The sequence below is a fragment of the Schistocerca nitens genome, chromosome 3, assembly GCF_023898315.1.
Source record: "Schistocerca nitens isolate TAMUIC-IGC-003100 chromosome 3, iqSchNite1.1, whole genome shotgun sequence".
Classification (NCBI taxonomy): Eukaryota; Metazoa; Arthropoda; class Insecta; order Orthoptera; family Acrididae; genus Schistocerca; species Schistocerca nitens.
The window spans coordinates 601,555,319-601,577,132 of NC_064616.1; the positions used below are offsets into that span (position 1 = coordinate 601,555,319).

At 40.9% G+C, this 21,814-nt stretch overlaps 1 protein-coding gene across 1 annotated transcript in view; it reads left to right on the forward strand.

The window, feature by feature from the left end:
* LOC126248527 (nonsense-mediated mRNA decay factor SMG7-like) overlaps positions 1–21,814 on the forward strand; it is a 194,137-nt gene that overhangs the window by 94,909 nt on the left and 77,414 nt on the right. Inside the window, exons 12-13 of the mRNA XM_049949581.1 lie at positions 12,434–12,616; positions 13,909–14,092. Of these exons, the coding sequence (XP_049805538.1) occupies positions 12,434–12,616; positions 13,909–14,092 (367 nt within the window). The remainder of the gene's footprint in view (positions 1–12,433; positions 12,617–13,908; positions 14,093–21,814) is intronic.

Here is a 21,814-nt window from a genome sequence, read left to right on the forward strand (position 1 = left end):
TTGGATTCTGGGAGTCTTGTTAAATTGGAGCCACTGACATGAAGATCTGTATCACTCATATTTGCTGTGGTGCAAGAACTAAATTGGGGCAGTGCCTTTGAATTTTCATTTGTAAAGGATCCTTTGAAAACCAAGTTTGGCATTTCCGCTGTGGCTTTGCCACTCTGTTTCTGTCCCTGTCTGGAAACTAACTGTGGTACCACAACAGCCTTTATATATGACCAGAATTTCTTTGAATTTTACAATAGATCCTTAGGTGATATTGTGCTGTGGTAATTGTTGAAGGGTGACTGCCAAATGCATTGTATTCAGCATCTCCATATCTCTAGTCCTATGCTTTGTTGTACAACTATTAACAGTAGGCTCTTGGTTCTTTAGAAGTTTCTTCACAGTGACATACCGTGGAGGTTCTCTACCACCATGAACTATTCTACTTTGTACACATCTGTCAAGTGCATCATCAACTATTCTTCTAAATCTTAACAACAGTTCTTCTTCATGATCCCCTTCAGAGCTACATGTTTAGAGTTCCCTACTGTGATACAACACAACTGCCTCTTTATCTAATCTGCTGAAAATATAAATACTTCTCCCCCTCAGGGGACTCATGATACTTTCGTGAGTACATCCATGGTGAGTGTGGGCCCCAGGCTATTGCAGCACCTACCTCCTCTACTATGCTACGGTCTTCTGTCCCTGACTGTACTTCCTTCTTGTACTCTCCTTTTCATGGTGGCAGCCTTTGATGTCGACCTGGCTATTCCCTAGGTTCTGCTTTCCATGCTTGACATATTCCTTCGTTTACTTTGCGCCACCTTTTGGTTGATGTTATTTTTGGTTCCCTTCCCGATTTGACCTTCATTTTGCAAAATTTTTGTGTATTGTGGACTGACTGGGGAAGAATACCTTAAATAATGCCAAATGCATGCAGTGTTACAGATCTGGGCACAATACCTGCGTAGGCTCATACATACGCATGAAAGCCAACATAATAGCCATTCTGACATGGTGGGGTTGTTACGTACACCCTTTCGGTTGAGCTCCCTGATGGCACAGGGATTACATTGCGGATGCCTGAGCTGCTAGCTTCCCACACATGCTAAGGAGGTGATACCAGACTTTCTGGGATATCAGGACTCAGGCATTGGCCATCATGCCATATGGCCTTTGTTGGGTGGGACCTGAAGGGAGAGCCCTTGATCAGAGTAGGTTGCATCAGGGCAGGTGTTTCACATATGAAACATGACAAATTACTCAAAAACAATAGCTGTTGTGATCTGGCCGGCTTATCAATCGGGTCTAGACGTTTAAGTATGAATACTTAAAACCTTACTGCTTTATCTACTCTGGCTACCCCATGGGAAGAGGGACAAGTCAGTCATCCAATGTATCTAATACTTAGTATGTACTCAAACTGATGGGAATACTTTTACTACTACAAAGCCATTATTTTTTGCGTAACATATTGAACATAAAGTTGGAGAAGTCGAGTCACTAGGAAAAATGCACACTGGAACACTGTTGAATACAGCCTCCTCTGCTGCACAATCTACAGCTCTTCAGGCATGTTGACACCTGACTGACGTACCAGTGACAACTGCTCCACACAAAATTTTGAATATAGTCCAAGGAATCATCTTCCATAGAGACCTCTATGTTCAAACATATGAGAAGTTACGGACTAATCTCGAGCAGCGAAACATAAATTCTTTCCGATGTTTCCAAAAAGGTGCCAAAGAGTTATTGAACATCTTAGCTAGTGAAGGGAATGTCCTCTCAGAATTAGTCTTGGTGTACGGGTGTGATGCGAAACCATAAGTTGTTTCACCCATGAGGTGCTTCTGATGCTTATGCTTTATTCATATGCCGTCCTGCTGCATGGCAGACTCAAAAAGCAGCACCAGCTGGTGATCAATCCACAAAGGTAGTTCTTGTGAACAGCAACCTTTGTGTATCAATTTCATAGAACACCATCCTGCATATTCACTGGTTTGCGCAGTTTTCAAGAAAGAAAAGCAAATGAAGGGATATAAAATTATTGACTACCTGTTGTATACTGAGGCACTAAAAAAATATGAATGTCTACATTCCTTTGATGACCAGTTATGCAAAATTCAGTCATCACCCCACTACCTCAGTTTTTTTGAAATCAGTTCTCCCACCACCCTCCTCTCTTGTTGTTCCTGCCGCTATTTTTTGGGACCACTTCTGGCACCCGGGTGAAGAAGGTGCTCTGGTGTCTACTGGTGACAGGGCACTCTCCAACTACCCCTCTTTTCGGAACCTTGCAGATCAGAGGCCCAACACCAACCAATGACTGAAGGAACTGCAGCATGTAAGTGCCATGGCTGCCCACTAATCCTCCATCCCCACGATCATCACCGATAAGCCCCTTGAAAGAATCTTAACCCCCAAAGACTGCGGAGGTTAAGGAAGAGGAGGAGAATCAGGACAAGGCTACTCAGATGACGAAAACACTCCATTTCCTCTTCTTATGCAATTTATATTTCTCTACAAAAAAATGCATTTCACTGATGACTATTCCCCAAGACTTCATAATTATTGTGCCTTTTGTCTGAACCGGGGCATCTGGAGGGATCTGTGTAGGTCCACAGTGGTGTGGTCAGTGAATGGATTCCGCTGTGTGCCATGTTGGAAGCAACAGCAGTGCGACTTCAGCACTCAGCATCTGCAGTGTTTATTTATATCCAGGCAGACGCAAACCCTTACTTACATGAGTTGATCACCTAAATCCAACAACTTCAAGGACACCATCAGAAGGGAATCCACTTGAATACTTTTCCATAGATTACAATTCTCTTCTGAAAAAACACAGGTCATGCATTTCTGTCATTGTGCCATAGTCTATGCTGACCTAAAACTCTACCTTTGTATCCAGCACTTGGACATTGTTGCCCAGTACTGGTTTTTTAGCTTCCACTTTGTAAAACACTAACTTGGCTTTTCCATATTGTTCAACCGAAGAAAAACTGCAAACAAGAGCTTAACATTTCCCTACTTCTTTGCCCGCACATCGTGGGTTGTGGAACATGCTGCTCACTCCTTCATGTCTACCAGGCTCTGTTCCAATCTCACTTGGACTGTGGTTACCAGGTTTATGGCTTGGCAGCAACTTTGGCTTTGACATTGTTAGACCCAGTCAGTCATCATAGAGTTTGACTTCGGTACATTCCAGGCTAGTCCCATAGGCAGTCTTGTTGCTGAAGTGGAGATCTTCCCTCTTCAGTTTGGACAGTACCAACTCTTGATCCCATATGCAATTGCCATTTGACAATTTCGTGATCATCCAACATGCCATACTCATTTTGCATACAAGAGGCATCTACATCTACATATATACTCCTCTAGCCACCAAGCGGGGTTTGGCGGAGGGCACAATTCGCGCCAAAGTCATATTTCCCCCCCTCTATTCCACTCAGGGATTACGCGAGGGAAAAAGACTGTCTGAACACCTCAGTAAAAGCTCTTATTTCCCTTATCTTTAAATGAAGATCATTACGCGATTTGAAAGTTGGTGGTTATTGTGGTGTCACTGCCAGACACCACACTTGCTAGGTGGTAGCTTAAATCGGCCGCGGTCCATTAGTACATGTCGGACCCGCGTGTCGCCACTGTGTGATTGCAGACCGAGTGCCACCACACGGCAGGTCTCGAGAGACGTACGAGAACTCGCCCCAGTTGTACGACGACGTTGCTAGCGACTATACTGACGAAGCCTTTGCTCTCATTTGCCGAGAGACAGTTAGAATAGCCTTCAGCTAAGTTAATGGCTACGACTTAGCAAGGCGCCAATTGTAACAGTGCATGTATCTTAAGAGTCTCATTTGTATAGTCAAGAGAGATGTACCAAAGGAAGCATTAAAAGTTAAGTATATTCCAAAGCTACGTATTTTCTTTATAGCAGTCATAATGTATCCTGTTCCAGACTTGACGCCAGTCGGTGTGTGTGTACGCGTGCCTTTCGGCTTCCTTCTCAGTGTGTCGTAGCGAGCTTGTTACGCCACAACAGTTATAGTATATGCTCTACATCTACGGTGAAAATTGGATTTCGGAATTTAGTGAGCAGCCCCTTCTGTTTAGCGCGTTACCTATCTGCAAGTGTGTCCCACTTCAAACTTTCTATGAGATTTGTAATGCTCTCGCGATGGCTAAATGTACCAGTCAGGAATCTTGCCACTCTTCTTTGGACCTTTTCGATCTCATGAATCAGACTCAACTGGTAAGGGTCCCATACAGATGAACAATACTCAAAGACTGGACGAACTAACATACTGTAAGCTATTTCCTTTGTTGAAGGACTGCATCGCTTCAGGATTCTACCAATAAACCACAATCTAGAGTTCGCTTTACCTGCTACTTGTGTAATCTGATCATTCCATTTCAGATCATTTCGAATAGTCACACCCAGATACTTGACTGATGTTACCGATTCCAAAGACTGGTCATTTATTTTGTACTCATACATTAACGGGGATTTTCGCCTTATTATACGCAGTAGGTTACACTTACTAATATTGAGAGATAACTGCCAGTCATTATACCACGCATTTATTTTCTGTAAATCCTCATTGATTTATTCACAACTTTCGTGTGATACTACTTTCCTGTAGACTACAGCATCATCGGCAAACAGTCTCAGGCCGCTGTTGATACCATCAACCAGACCATTTATGTACATTGTAAAAAGCAGAGGACCTATTACGCTGCCCTGGGGTACACCTGAAGTTACTCTTGTTTCTATTGAAGTTACCCCGTTCAGGACGACATACTGCTCCCTGTCTGTTAGAAAAGTTTCTATCCAACCGCATATGTCATTGGATAGACTGTAAGCACGCACTTTTTGTAGCAAGCTACAGTGTGGAACTGAGTCGAACGCCTTTCGAAAGTTGAGAAATATGGCATCAACCTGGGAGCCGGTATCTAGAGCCTGTTGTATATTATGCACAAAGAGGGCCAGCTGTGTCTCGCATGACCGCTGTTTCCTAAAACCGTGCTGGTTTCTGCAGATGAGCTTCTCAGAGTCTAGAAAGGTCATTATGTTTGAACACAAAATATGTTCCATGATTCTACAACAAATCGATGTTGGTGAAATTTGCCAGTAATTATGTGCATCTGATTTTCCCCCCTTTTTATAGATTAAATATGACCTGCGCCTTCTTCCAGTCCCGTGGAACTTTCCACCGTTCCAATGATCGCTGATAGATGATGGATAAGAATGGTGCTATATTTGTAGCATAGTCACCATAAAATCGTACGGGGATACCGTCTGGGCCGGATACCTTTCTGGCGTCTAAGGATCTTAACTGTTTTACAATCCCAGATATACCAAACACTATATCAGCCAGCCTTTTGTTTGTTTGATAATTGATAGGGGGAATGGTGCTACAGACCTCTATCGTAAACGAGATTTGAAAGCTATGTTTAGAATTTCAGCCTTCTGTTTATCGTCATCAGTTACATTACCCGTACTGTCAGCAAGAGAAGGTATTGAATTATTTGTAGTGTTAATAGATTTTACGTACAACCAAAATTTTTTGGCATTATTTTTAGAATCTGCGGATAAAATATTGCTTTCAAATTCGTTAAAGAGTCTCTCATTGTCCTTCTGACATCTGCTTCCATTTCGCATAATTTCTGTTTGTCAGCAGGGCCGTGACTATGACTGTGCAAAATACTCTGCTTTCTCAGCAACTTCCTAATATGTTTGTTGTACCAAGGTGGATCCTTTCCTCCCCTATACTTTTGCTAGGCACATGCTTCTCTAGCAAGTAAACTCTACGCTGTGGTGTTGTTTTTGTGTGTGTGTGTGTGTGTGTGTGTGTGTGTGTGTGTGTGTGTGTGTGCGTGCGTGCGCGCGCGCGCGCGTAAATTCCACTGACATAGAAGCCACAACGACTTTATGGTCACTAACACCCTCCTCTAGATCAACTTCCTCAAAAAGATCAGGTCGGTTTGTCACCAAGATATCTAATATGTTCCCATCTCGAGTTGCTTTTGTAACCAATTGCTCAAGGTTGTATGTTGAGAGCGGTCCTAGAATAACTTCACACAAATCTTTGCTTCTGCCCCCTGTGATAAAATTATAATTTTCCCAGTCAATGGATGCTAGTTTAAAGTCTCCACCTATAACTAACGCATAATTTGGATATTTACTTCCTATGTACTCAAGACTTTCCCTGAAACATTCTGCGATGTTTGTTGCGGATGCTGGTGGTCTATGAAAACATACTAATACAATGGTCAATCCTTGTCTGATTGACAGCTTTATCCAGACTATTTCACAGTCTGATGCAGTATCGATCTTAACTGCATTTGATCAGCTTTTAACTGCAATGAGCACACCACCTCCCATAGCATCAGTCCTATCCTTCCTAAACATTGTGCAATCAGAGTTCAAAAATTCACTGCTTTTTATGTCTGGTTTCAACCAGTGTTCGGTACCTAATAAAATATTGGCATTGCTACTGTTTATTTCGGAGATTAACTCGGGGATCTTGCTACAGACAGTTCGACGATTTACAAACATGAGATTAAGCATATTTAAATCCTTTGGAATGGCCTGTTTGGCGAACTAACGATTTTTACAGTTGGCACACCCACATCAGTGTCATGAACTGGTAATTTTTCGGGCCAGCGGTTTGTTTCCCATGGGGAGGAACCTAATCTAAAAAACCACCATGTGCACGCCACAAGTACTGTGCTACCCATGTAGCTGCTTCCTGTGTGTAGTGCACCCCTGATCTATCGAGGGGCGTTCTACAACCTTCCACTCCATAGCGTAGGTCAAGGAATCTACAACCATTTTCGTCACAGAGTCGATGTAGCCTCTGGTTTAGATTCTCCACTCGACTTCAAACCAGAGGACCCCGGTCCACCCTGGGTACGATGCTGAAGATCGTCAGCTTGGCTTCCACTCCTCGAGAGATGGAGGCCACCTTCACCAATTTAGCCAGCCGTCGAAAGGACCCAAGGATTTCCTCGGAACCCCGACGACAGGCATCGCTGGTGCCTACATGCGCAACAATCTGTAGCTGGCTGCACCACGCACGCTTGATAGCCGCCGGAAGAGCCTCTTCCTCACCCTGGACAAGGCCCCCCGGCAAGCACACAGAGTGAACGTTGGACTTCTTCCCCGCCCTAACCGCTATGTTCCTGAGGGTCTCCATGACCTGCCTAACATCGGAGCTCCCAATAACTAACAAATCCCTACCCCCGTGTGCCTGTCCGGATCTTGCTGAAGGAGCAGCCACTATCCTGGCAGAAGGTGCAGTCTGATCCGGTTCAGCCCCCCCCCCCCCTCACCGCCCCCCCCCCCCAGCATCAGATAGCACACTGAATCTATTAGCAAAGTGCATGGGATTTGGCAGGAGCCTGCTTCCCCCATGCAGCCTTCACTTTGAGGCTCAAGACCTCGACACAGTCTGCCACCCACACTGAGATGAGAGTCGGCCAGCCGGCTCAGTCGCACCTGAGGTCGGCTCAGTGACAGAGAGCTGTGACATCCCCCCCCCCCCCCCCTCCGCACATCTAGTACAGCAGAGGCTGCCCCAGGCACCCCATCCCACCGCACCTCAAGGTGGCACTCTAGAGCTTGTTGATTGTAGCCAAAAAAGCTTCCAGCTGCGTGTGGACTTTGGCCAACTCCTCCTGCATCCGCACACAAAAGACACAGTCCCTATCCATCTAGCTAATAACTGATTTACTATTAAAAAACTTAAGGAAATCTACTGTCACACAAGGTTAACAGCTACACTCTAGTTGGCAGAAAGGACACTCAATAATGAAAATAAAAATTTATGGTAGAAGCGAGATCTGGTGCTTATTTTCCTGTTTAGGGGCTATTTAGTGAATACTAAAGAATAAGACAGTAACCTACAGTAAACAGCTAGGGGCTGTCTAGTGAATATTATAAACGAATTCAACAGTAAGCTGCACCTACTGATTATCCCTCATATTTGTAATTTAAACAAGCGTTTACATACACGCGAAAGTGACCTAATAAAACTACAAAAACTGCTACTGAGTCTAATGACACTAATAAACGTAAACACTGGCTATTGTACACTGACAGATGCAGGTACAAAACAAAACCTTTAGCTGACAATAAGAGTTCAGAATATAAAGCACAAATACAAATCCTACTTTATAGGAACCGGTGGGCTTACAGTACACGATCACTAAAGCCCACAACAAGCTAAGCAATTTAAGCAGACGCCAAGGTGGGTTTTCGCGTTCTGCTAACTAAACCATATGTAATAAGGGCTCAGAAGTTGTATTGTAACACTGATTTACTCAGATATTGTAGTGTAATACTAATTTACCACGTTTGTTTAACTGTTAACGGTCGCAGGTTGCTCTAGTCAAACGTTTACAAGTGAGGTTAGAAATCAGTCAGTATCACTATTCCTAATAAAATGTACAAAAACTGCTACCTTCAATGTATCGAGTCTAAATGACACTAATAATCACAAATACTAATTATTGTGCACTGAATTTATTGATAATCCCACATATTTAACGTCAGTTAAGAATGTAAACAAATGTTTTCGTACACCCAGAACTGTCCTAAACAGAGACTTCGCTTATCTTATTCAGATGCAAATAAAGACTGAAACCTTTAATTTATCACGTGTATCTGACACTAATGCACGTAAATACTATAGAATAGCCAGCAAAAATGATTAATTACTAGCTAAATTACTTATTTTGTAACACAGCAAGTGAAAAGCGCTCGTAGCCAGCGTCAGGGCATACGGCATCAACCCCTGATCCCCACCCTCGGGTTTGATAACCAGCTGGAATCCACCTCGCAGCCCTCTGCCAGGAACTCTGTCTATCCTCCTTAGAATGTTGTTGTTGTTGTTGTTGTTATTGTGGTCTTCAGTCCTGAGACCGGTTATTATTGTGGTCTTCAGTCCTGAGACTGGTTAGATGCAGCTCTCCGAGCTACTCTATCCTGTGCAAGCTTCATCATCTCCCAGTACCTACTGCAGCCTACATCCTTCTGAATGTGCTTAGTGTATTCATTTCTTGGTCTCCCTGTATGATTTTTACCCTCCACGCTGCCCTCCAATGCTAAATTTGTGATCCCTTGATGCCTCAGAACATGTCATACCAACCGATCTCTTCTTCTAGTCAAGTTGTGCCACAAACTCCTCTTCTCCCCAGTTCTATTCAATACCTCCTCATTAGTTATGTGATCTACCCATCTAATCTTCAGCATTCTTCTGTAGCACCATATTTCGAAAGCTTCTATTCTCTTCTTGTCCAAACTATTTATCTTCCATGTTTCACTTCCATACATGGCTACACTCCATACCAATACTTTCAGAAATGACTTCCTGACACTTAAATCAATACTCGATGTTAACAAATTTCTCTTCTTCAGAAACGCTTTCCTTGCCATTGCCAGTCTACATTTTATATCCTCTCTATTTCTACCATCATCAGTTACTTTGCTCCCCAAATAGCAAAACTCCTTTACTACTTTAAGTGTGTCATTTCCTAATCTAATTCCCTCCGTATCACCCGACTTAATTTGACTACATTCCGTTATCGTCGTTGTGCTTTTGTTGATGTTCATATTATATCCTCCTTTCAAGACACTGTCCATTTCGGTCAACTGCTCTTCCAAGTCCTTTGCTGTCTCTGACAGAATTACAATGTCATTGGCGAACCTCAAAGTTCTTATTTCTTCTCCGTGGATTTTAGTTCCTACTCCAAACTTTTCTTTTGTTTCCTTTACTGCTTGCTCAATATACAGATTGAATAGCATCGGGGAGAGGCTACAACCCTGTCTCACTCCTTTCCCAACCACTGCTTCCCTTTCATGCCCCTCGACTCTTATAACTGCCATCTGGTTTCTGTACAAATTGTAAATAGCCTTTCACTCCCTGTATTTTACCCCTGACACCTTCAGAATTTGAAAGAGAGTATTCCAGTCAACATTGTCAAAAGCTTTCTCTAAGTTTACAAATGCTAGAAACATAGGTTTGCCTTTACTTAATCTTTCTTCTAAGATAAGTCGTAGGGTCAGTATTGCCTCACGTGTTCCAACATTTCTACGGAATCCAAACTGATCTCCCCCGAGGTCGGCTTCTACCAGTTTTTCCATTCGTCTGTAAAGAATTTGCGTTAGTATTTTGCAGCTGTGACTTATTAAACTGATAGTTCGGTAATTTTCACATCTGTCAACACCTGCTTTCTTTGGGATTGGAATTATTATATTCTTATTGAAGTCTGAGGGTATTTCGCCTGTCTCATGGGTGTGGAACTTTTATTTCGTACTCTCTCTCTCTCTCTCTCTCTCTCTCTCTCTCTCTCTCTCTCTCTCTCACACACACACACACACACACACACACACACACACAATGATGCAAATGGAATACATGTTTCATACATTGCACAAACCAAGCACTACGGGATACTTCTGCACAAGATGCAATTCAGCATCATATACACAGTTATCATAGTCACAGATATCGAATTACTTTGGATAAACTTTGCAGGAAACCAAATTTTTGAAGGCTGCAATTCACCATTGCAACTGGAAGACTACAGTCATAAATGTAAATACTTAAGCCGGCATTGTTCCATAGCACAATGGTTGGTTAGTGTGTAAACCGAAAGTATAGAAGATCGTAGGTGCGAATCTTTACAAATGTAGTTTTTTTAATTTAATCAAAAAGAGTGTGATTGTTACTTTTATTCAGTTAATTGGTTTAAATGTAAGTCTTTTATTTCTAATTCTTTGCTGCATTGTATTGACTTTTTGTTTGCTCTTATTTTTCTTCCTGTCATTCTTTTTTTGTTTGCAATCTGCTTGTGTCACCTGTAATATGTAATCAAGTGCCAACAAAGACTGCTCATCAGCTGGTAACACAGCAGCTTGTGTAGCTGATGTGAGCATAGTTTTAAGTAACCAATGATGTGAGAAACTGCAGTTTGCTTCTAGTGGTGAATCCAGTTTTTTTTCTGTTTTGAGTTTGCTCATAGAGGTTAGCTGTAATTGCTGTGAACAAATCGATTGTGATTTTTAGTTGTGCCACAGATTGTTGACTCCTATTTTTTCAGATAGATTGTGCATGATGAGGTGTTGATTAGCTTAGGACACGCTTTTAAATTCAGGGCTACAAAATGTGTTTTCTCCTGCATTTCAGTCATTAGTCCCTTAAACTCAGCTGTCAGCTGAGCATCTCGCGTCTCCAACATACCTCATGGCAGCTGCTTACAAAATTGCTCCACATTATGCATTAACGGCATTTGTGTTGTGACCCAGAATGTTTGGCTTTCACCTGTAATCAAGCGGTAGCCAGTAGCCAATGTGCAACACTGTAGCAGCAAGTGACAGACGTCGACTATCAAGTAATTTTAATCGGACTATAGAAGGCATTCTTTACTATGTAGCTGTCTTCACCCTTAACCGTTTTTCGTAACACTAGTGGCCGCACAGTATACTTTGTGCACATGTAAAGAAGAGCTGTCTTTGTTACCAAGGTAAACATATGTGAGCAAAATCACAGTTTAATCTTAATGTAACTAACTTGCATTATATGAGCCAAATCACTGTCTAATTAAACAATAATAAAATAAACTTTTGTTGTCTTACTCTATTGCCACGTACACGTGTTAATGTACAGTAATGACCCACTCGAACCATTAAATTGTGCAGTTGCATCAGGTCTCCCCCCCTCCCCCACACCAAAAAAACTTATCCCATTTCTAGTTATCTCATAGGCAACTGCATCATTATGGGGCTGCGATGCTAGCTTGTAATCTGAGTCATTTTCTTGCACAGATTGTACATTTTTCCTCACCTGGCTCATTGTTTATTTTATACTACTGCTGCTGCTGCTGCTGCTGCTGCTGCTGCTGCTGCTCACTTGGACGTATAAAATACAACTTATCGCTATGTTAGCTGAAGCAAAAATGAAGGAATAGAAGTGGGCTCGCAATTGTAAAACAACAATGGAATGGTACATATCAGTATTATTTGTGGTTGGCGCACTCTATGCATAGGTACACCCACTCGATTGCTTATCGAGTTGGCAGGGACCAAATGCGGTTGGGGGGGGGGGGGGGGGGTAACAGTCACAGATGTTGGGTACACAGATGTTGGGTACACAGATGTTGGGTACACAGATGTTGGGTACACAACTGTATGTTTCATCTAATATGTTTTACATATCTACAATTTTTTACTGAATTGAAGAAATGGAACTACAGATTCTGCAGTCTTATTATTTGTATGTTTGTAGGGACTGTGGAATGATCTGTTTGATTAATTGTAGTGGCAGTTGTTTTACAGTTCTTCCTTCATGTGTGATGAGTCGGTCATTAGGGTCTATAATAATCTATTTGGGAAAGATACCTATACTTGCAAAGCAACAAGTGACAAAAACTTTTTTTCCAGATATGCAGTGCAACTGTCACCATGCAGTGGTCATCCATACAACCAGTTAGCTCTAGTGGAAGCTGCTCGTGGTGACCGACTGAGCACGGTATTTTATTATGTGCGCAGTGTATCAGTTAGACATCCTTTTCCAGCTGCAGCCCTGAACCTGACCAAGACTTTGAATCAGTATGTTGATGAAGAGTAAGTAACTGCATCGGTTTGCACAAGTAATCTGCCCAGAGTCAAATGTGTTGAGATAAACATATATTTGTGAAATACTGTGTCAAAAGTGACCACAGATGTTATGGCATGTGATCAAACTATTAGTAGTACAGTTTTTCCTTTGTACTAGTATGTACTTTCACTGGAAAACTTTGTGGCAGATGCTAAGTGACTCACATTTCTGCATTGAATGCTACCACTTATAAAGCTAATATGAACATCAAAGAAAAACTAAAATGTCATAAACTCAACTGCTTGTTTGAATGTGTGGGAACGGGCTCACCCAGTCAGTTGTACAGGGACCCACAGTGTAATGTGGAAACTCAACTGCAGTGCAGATAGATTTTTCTGACATAGGGAAAGTACAGGACAAAATGAATAAAGTGGTTACAGATGGCTATGAATATTTAACACGTAGCAGCACATCAGTAAGAAAATGTAAGAGAAAGTCAAAATTTTGACTTACAGAAGAACAGTGAAGAGTAACCTGCACAACTTTAAATTATTGGGCACAGAAGAGCTTTTTTATATACTTGAAAATCTGTGTGACATACCAGAAGTTAATGTCTTCTTTACAGTGTCAGCACAGAAATTTTATGGGCAATTTTTCCTCATTAAACTAAATTTTTCAACAAGTATTTACCTGTACATACTTGAGCAGTGGTTGATGTCACAGCTTGATACAGATTTCATGGATTACGTCTTTCACCAAGAGCAAACACCCTCACGTTGAGACTGGAATTTCGCACGTTTTTAATTCACACTTCCAAATAATTGAATTCATCATACTGGACATGGCGATTCTGTGTTCTGCTCTTGGCCACTGACTCTCGGAACCTGGCGCCCACAGATTTCTTGTTATGGGGTTATATAAAAGACCTCGCCGATTCCAGTACACGAAACTTGCATAGGTGATTCCATATATGTTTCAGGGCATATGGTGTGAAACAGATGATCCCCAGACAGTGCCTGGGTAACCAAGGGGGTGTCATATAGAACACCTGTAAGATATAAGTAGCTATTTGTAATCACTACGTTCATTTTGAATTGCCATATATATCCCTCCCATTTTAAGGGATTGTGCAGGTCCTTTTTAAGTAAAATATGACTTTGGCATCTTTCGTCAAAACACAGCTGTTGTTGTTATCATTGTTGTTAATTTCTGCATACTGTCACATTTCTCTGTTCACCATGGAAAACGTGAATAGGAAATTTTATTGTGTGTTTCTTTATGTAAGCACCTTTTCTTTAAAACTTGTGAATTTTTGCAGGATAGATGTTGAGGGCCGTGCAAAGCTAACAGTACCAGAGTGCGTGACAGTTTTTTTGAGGTTTCATGGTCTTTTGAGCAAACTGACTGATTTAGAAGTTGCTGAGAAATACGTCAAGTTGCTGACAAACACATTGACAGCTCTTGTTGCAACAGAGAGCTTTAGTGCTACCCAGCTTGTTCAGGTTAGTGGTGTGCTGGTTTTTATCTGCAAAAATATGTAATTTGTTGGTAATTATGTGGTTACTTTGTGGTGACATATCTGAACTTCCTAGATACAGTTCTCAAGGTATTTTTTTTAATTTCAGTTTCAAAATGTGTGCAAGAAAGACTCAATCATGGTATCGTAATTTGACCTTTAAAAGCACAAGACAATGATTTCTCTGCAAACCTTAAAGATGACATTGATGTTGCTGAAATTTAGTTTTTATGAAGTTACCACATGTCATGCTAGTGTAACTTCTTCAGCAGAATAGTTCTGTCTGTGTGGCTTATAAAGCAGTTGTTTTGTGAGTATGTTTTGTTCAAATATATAAACGGAAAAAAATGCTTCAATGTGAACAGTTGATTGCCAGTGGAAATTTGCCCACACTTGCTGATGGTTTATTGGGAGGCTTTGATCAGAGCTTGGCATCAACTGACTCGCAGAGAATGAGAGCGAACTCATCGCTGCTCGGGCCTAAATTGGCTGGCTATAGTAGAGTCAGGTTAAGAAAATCCCTGATAGCTAGCAGCGCTGTTAACTACAAATCACCAGTGGCTGCAGGTGAAAACAAAAGTCACCTATAGAGTTGCGGCAACACCGAGGCATTGCATTTTTTGAATGTTGACCATTTGCAGATGTGAATAAGGATTTCTCATGAATGTTTGTACAATTTTAAAAAGGCATTCATGTGGTTTTTGCAATGATTTGTTTCTGTGGTTGAGATGTGAAAGAAACTTATTACTGGTGATTTAATATGTTGGAATAAACACGATAAGACACGATAAGTGTTTTATTGGGATCAAGATAGGTTCATCATATTGAGGAAGATGTTAACGATAAAATGCAACTTGAGAATTTTATGCAGATGTACTGGGGTAACTGGATAAAAACTACTTGAACAGCTTTGAGTTGCAAAAGAAGTAATGAAACAATTTTACATGAGAATGCACCTGCACACAAATGAGAAATGTGATGGTTTGGGGTAGGTACTGTTGTAACATCCACATTGCATTCACTATGCAGGACAGCCTTTCACTGCTAGACTGGAAAGTTGTTTCCTTGCCCTGGTACCTCCTTTCTGAAATGTTTTGTTGCATTTTATCATTTTTCTCATCTTCTGAAAAAAATTAATAATACCATTGTGGTATATATGACGTGAGGAATGGTTTTGTGATTTAATCCCTATGATTTTGCCATTAATGTAACAGAGGTGTTAACTGTAAGCATGATCTAAACAAAAATTAATTTTTGCATTTTGTGTGATCATAGTTGTTACCAACCTGCAGAAAAAGTTAACTTAAACTCTTCACTTAAAATGCTACTCTATCTGAAGGAGCGTATAAAGAATTTCTTTGATACATTTCAGCCAGATTGAGTGACCTTTCTCTCCCATGACACTGTAAAGCAACAATAGAACAAATATGGTTTTTGAGGTATACATAAGCCCACACTTTCTAAGTTATTAATTTTTGGGTGATGGTTTCAGTATAACATGTAAAATATAATTGTTTGCACATCTGCAGCACAGTAAGAAAATTACAAAGCCATTTATTTACAGACAAATATAGCAAAAGGTAAAGTTTTGAACACTGCCTTTGTGACTCTTTTTATCAACCAACACTTGCTGTTGTCAGTCAAATATTTCCTTAATTTTTTGCACGGTGAATTTTGGAAAATAATGCCCATTAACAAGAGTGTTTTTCACATATTATGACCTTTTTAGGTGTAACGTTATTGATGTGTAAAAGCACTTGCAGAAAATAAAGGACTGGCAACAGCAAATGTTATTTTATAACAAATCCATTTCTAATTGATAAAATAAAATAAAAAGTGCTTGAGCTGAATAGTGAAAGGAAAACAAAATAAAGAACTCCATTAGAAGATCATACTGTCATATCGGCAAATAAATTGTGTGAAAAAGGAGGAATGGCATTAAACGTACACATGTCCAGCATCTGGAGTTTAAAGGGTAAACATCTACATCCATGTAAGTACTCCATGTACTGTACAGTACGTGGTGGACACCCTGTACCTCTTTGTTGTTCCCTTACCTCTTTCACTCTTAAACAGAGTTAGGGAAAATGACTGTCTAGTTAGTTAGTTGGTCAGTTGTTTACTTACTTACTTGTTCTGTAGATCAGGTTCATGGTAAATGTTGATGTGAAATGTGTCAACAGAACAAACGTAGAACACTTATGTACAACTATAAAAAAAAAAAAAAATATTATCAGGGCCAGTTTAGGTCGAAAGTGGCACACTTGGGGCGCCAAGGTGAGAGCAGCACCAGACACACCAAAATTGTTAAGGTTTCTGTAGAGGACACATCACAAATAGAAACAGCTGCCTGGGATGCCAAGCTGGTTGGGTGCCCAAGTGCAAGATTTGTTTGCAGTACCTATCATAATTAATAGTGAAAACTGACATGGGTGAAATTGTATGAGGCAAAGAGGGTCACCAAATGAAAAATTTCTTATGTGGAAAAATGTTCTTGAACTGGTGTGCTTTACACGGCTACATGCTGGTCATAATTATTATTAATTATTTATTTTAGAATTCCTCCATGGTGTAGAAGGAGTTGTTAAAGAGCAACATCTTTAATCTACATTTGAAAAGACCTCCACTGTCTGTCAGACATTTTATTCCTGTGTGTTGATAGTCAAAGGATTTTATAGCTACATGTTTCACCCCTTCTGAACCACAGTTAGATTCATTAAACGGCAAAGCAGAGCATTTTACTCCCAAACTTAGCTTGATTCTGGATAACAAATTTCATACGTGAATAAATGTACTGTGAGGCTGTCATTAGCATTCACAACTGCTTAAAGAGGGACCTGCAAGACATGCATGTGTAATTATTTTCTTTTGTACATTGAATACTGTTAACCTAAATGAGGAGTTACCTCAGAATATTATCTCATAAGACATCAGTGAATGAAAATATATGCTATATGTTTTTGTACAAACTGTGATTTGTTTTATTTTATCTTTGTGGTAATTAGGAGAGATGTATGTCAGTGGCCATAGAATCATTTTGCTGTCAGCCACAAAAGCAGGTTTTCTAAACTTTCCCAAAAAAAAGTCATCTTCTCTCCAGGGATTTTCATTTCAGTTCGGGGGAAATTTCTGTAAACTAGCATGTTGATCTACCCTACCAGTAACAAATCTAGCAGCTCACCTCCAATTGCAGTGATGTCTTTCTCTAATGTGATCTTGTGGGGATCCCCGACACACAAGCAGTACTCAAGAATGGGTCATACAAGTGTTGTGTATGTGGTTTCATTAATAGGTGAAAGACACTTTCCTACAATTCTTCCAATAAACCAAAGTTGGCCACTCACCTTTCCTGCAACCAATATCTGGCACTCGTTCCACTTGCTGTCACTTTGCAACGTACACCACGAGATTTAGTTGACACAACTATGACAGATAGCACACCATTAATACTGTATTCAAGCACGATAGGTTGTTTTTCTTATTCATATTCATTAACTTACATTTAGAGGAAGCTGCCATTCATCACACCAGATAGAAATTCTATCCAAGTCATCTGGTACCCTCCTACAGTCACTCATAGATGACACTTTCCCATACACTACAGCATTATCAGAAAATAGTCACAGATTGCTGCTCACCCTATCTGTCAGATCATTTATGTATGCAGAAAATTAGACTGGTCCGATTACATTTCTCTGGGGGTACCCCTGATGACATCTTTCTCTGTCTTCAATGAACACTCACCGTCTGGGACCATTACTTAAAATGAACTCAAGCCATTCACATATCTAAGAATCTGTTCCACATGCTCGAACTTTTATCAAAAGTCTGTCAAATGCTAGGAAAATGAATCTGACTGTTGTCCTTCATCCATGCTTCACAACCCATGCTTCTATGTATTGCGACTACATAGAAAGAAGGATCCTTTATTGTATGATTACATGATAGCAGAACAAATACTGGTAGCAGTTACTTCTGTAAAATATCTGGGAGTATGCATGCGGAACGATTTGAAGTGGAATGATCATATAAAATTAATTGTTGGTAAGGCAGCTGCCAGGTTGAGATTCATTGGGAGAGTGCTTAGAAAATGTAGTCCATCAACAAAGGAGGTGGCTTACAAAACACTCGTTCGACATATACTTGAGTATTGCTCATCAGTGTGGGATCCGTACCAGATCGGGTTGACGGAAGAGATAGAGAAGATCCAAAGAAGAGCGGCGCGTTTCGTCACAGGGTTATTTGGTAACCATGATAGCGTTACGGAGATGTTTAGCAAACTCAAGTGGCAGACTCTGCAAGAGAGGCGCTCTGCATCGCGGTGTAGCTTGCTCGCCAGGTTTCGAGAGGGTGCGTTTCTGGATGAGGTATCGAATATATTGCTTGCCCCTACTTATACCTCCCGAAGAGATCACGAATGTAAAATTAGAGAGATTCGAGCACGCACGGAGGCTTTCAGACAGTCATTCTTCCCGCGAACCGTACGCGACTGGAACAGAAAAGGGAGGTAATGACAGTGGCACGTAAAGTGCTCTCTGCCACACACCGTTGGGTGGCTTGCGGAGTATAAATGTAGATGTAGATGATATCGTGAGCAAAGGCCAAATAAGTGATGCCTTCTAAATCTGTGCTGGTTTGTGGACAGAATTTGTTCATTATCAAGGAAGCTTAGTATATTCGATCTTAGAATATGCTCAAGAGTTCTGCAGCAGGCTGATGCTAAGGATATTGGTCGGCAGTTTTATGGATCCATTCTTTTACTCTTCTGATATGTGGGAGTTACTTGTCCTTTTCTTCCAGTCACTACAGACTTTCCTCTGGACGAGAGACTCACAATAAATCTAAGCTATGGGTGGGACCAATGTCTGTGAAACCAAATTGGGATTCTACCTGGCTCTGGAGACTTACTTGTTTTCAACTCTTTCAGCTGCTTTTCAGTGGCAGGGTTGCCTATTTCTGTGTCCTCCGTACAGGAGTTTGTGCAGCGGTCAAATGATGGTATGTCCGTACAATCCTCGTGTGTGAATGATGTTGTTGCTGTTGTTTTAATGCAAAATTTAAAACTTCAGCTTTTCCTTTGCTGTCTTCTACTGCCACACCAGAGTGATCTACAAGTGACTGCATAGATGCCTCAAACCCACTTAAGTGATTTTATGTAAAACCAGAATTTTCTAGGATTCTCTACTGGATCATTTACTAATGCATGACGGTGTAAATTGCACGATTCATGCATCAGTCTTTTTAAAGATGCACAAATTTCTACTAACTTCCGCCTGTTGACCATTTGGCATAACTTTTTGTGCTATAGGTGAAACAGTCTCTTTCTCAGCATTTTCTTATTAAACTACGGTAGGTCTTTTCCATCCTTAATCAACTTACTTTACATGTGCTTCTCCAGTGTGTGATTTATGACCAGACTCACAGCTTGTCATTTGCCTGAGAAACTGCCACTATACTGCCACCAATAGCAGCAGAGAAGACAGGCTTAGCTAGAAGATGCAAAATCTTCTGGAAACAAGGGAAAGCATCAAGACACTATTGTAGGTGGTATAACAAGGGCTTCTGTTCCAGAGTGGTTCAAAAAATGAACTTTTGTATTTGTAGAAATGAAAACAAAAAATAAACATTTAACAGTAAAATACATTCATTAGCGGAGTGTTGAATAGTGTCTAATGAGCGATTTCAATTCAGTAGCCTACTCTTTTTTAAGATATATGAAAATGTCATGCATGTAAGAAGAAAAATAAATTGGAAAAGAATATGCTCAGGATTCTACCTGTGAATTCATGTATACATTACCAGTAATTAACAGACATCTAATCATAAAGAAGGAAGAACGATGTTCAGGTTGACACAATTCCTAAAGTAGTAAGTTTATATGTTTCTTTTAAATGTATGGTGTAGCAGGTACGCTCAGGATCCTGGTACTACAATGGTTGCCCAGAAAGTAACGCACCACATTTTTTTCTTCAACAATTCTTTATTGACCATAATGAGAATTACACAATGAAAGAATGGCGTTTTATCTACACACCCTATTTTTTCCATGTAATTGACATCCTGTTCTACGGTCATCCACCAGTGCGAAACAAGGGCGTGTATGCCCTGTCAGTACCAATCCTTGACCTGAAGGCAGAGCCAGTGCTTCACTGTGTGAATCACCTCCTCATCACCGTCAAACAGTCTTCCACGAATGGGATCCTTTAATAGCCCAAACAAGTGGAAGTCCGAGGGGGCTTGGTGAGGGCTGTAGAGTGGATGGGGTAACACTGTCCAACCCTGTTTTGCCATGTGCTCAGCAGTCCTCAGACTTGTGTGGGTCTGAAATTTGTTGTGTTGCAGCAAAATATCTCCTGGGTTGCCGTGGCGCCAAAGTCACCGGAAGTGTTTCTTGAGTTTTGTTAATGTGTTAACATATGCTTCCACCTCTTGGCATCACATCAGTGAGAATCACACCTTCAGTCCCAGAACATGGTGATCATGACCTTATCAGCGGAAGCAGTTGCTTCAAATTTTTTCTTCTGTGGGGAGTGGGAATGGTACCATTCCATTGCCTGTCATTTTGTTTCGGTCTCAAAATGGTGAACCCAGGTTTCATCACATTTCACTACCTGGGACAATAAGGCCTCCCACTTAGCTGCAAAACGTTGCAACAAATCAAGACAAATGCTTTTTCTGTGCAATTGTGGTCCACCGTTAGACACTGTGGGATCCATCTTGCACACTCTTTCGAATATGCAAGAGTGTGGATAATTGCATGCTCACTTCCTTTACTGATTGACAGATGCAATGCCAACTGCCAAGTCATAATGCATCTGTCCTCGTGAATGACATCATCATCTCACTGCAACATGTCAGGTATGACAGCTGTGGATGGTCTCCCCAACTGCTGCAAATTGTGGAGCTCCCCACACCACATTCTGATCCTCTGTGGCCAGCGACTGATTGTACTTCGGTTGACAGCAAATACTCCATAGACTTTGCACAAGCATTTGTGAATATTACCCACAGTTTCTTTGTCTGCAGTGGGAAATTTAATGATGGCATGTTGCTTGTAATGTACATCACCTACAGACGCTATTTTGAAACTGTCCTGCAGCTATGCTATCTGTCGGAAGTGACAGAAATTGGGCACGCTCACTCAGGAGACTTCAAATAATACATATGTAACGTTTCGCATTCGTAGCTTTGTTTTCAGCTGAGGAAAAAAAAAATGCGGATGCATTACTTTCTGGGCAACCTTCGTAACTATGTTGCCAATCTACCGTGTTCTGGTGTGCTGATGTTTATCTTCCACAAAATGTGTTAACACTGCATTGAATACAGAGTTGAATACTGATAATACAAACCCAAGAAAAGGGTGTGGATAGAGTCTACATAAATCTGTGTGTAGTGTTCTACATTGCTAGAGGTGACATAGATTCTTGACCATCCTTCCAGTAATAGTGACTTCTTCCACCATGAGTGCTGATTGCTTTTCAGTTTACAGATAGATTATACCTCTGCTGCATTTCCTGTCCTTTTCTCTGATGAAAGTAGAAAAAAAGTCATAGAGTTCCAGTTTAAATAGTAGAGTTATTGTCAGTTTATTATGTAAAAACTGATTTGCAGTTGTTAGGTGAACTTACGTAAAATGCATTCCAATAAAAATGGCACAAAAGTGCCTAATTTGTAATTGTAATATTGTCAGTTACCTATGCAGTGTTCA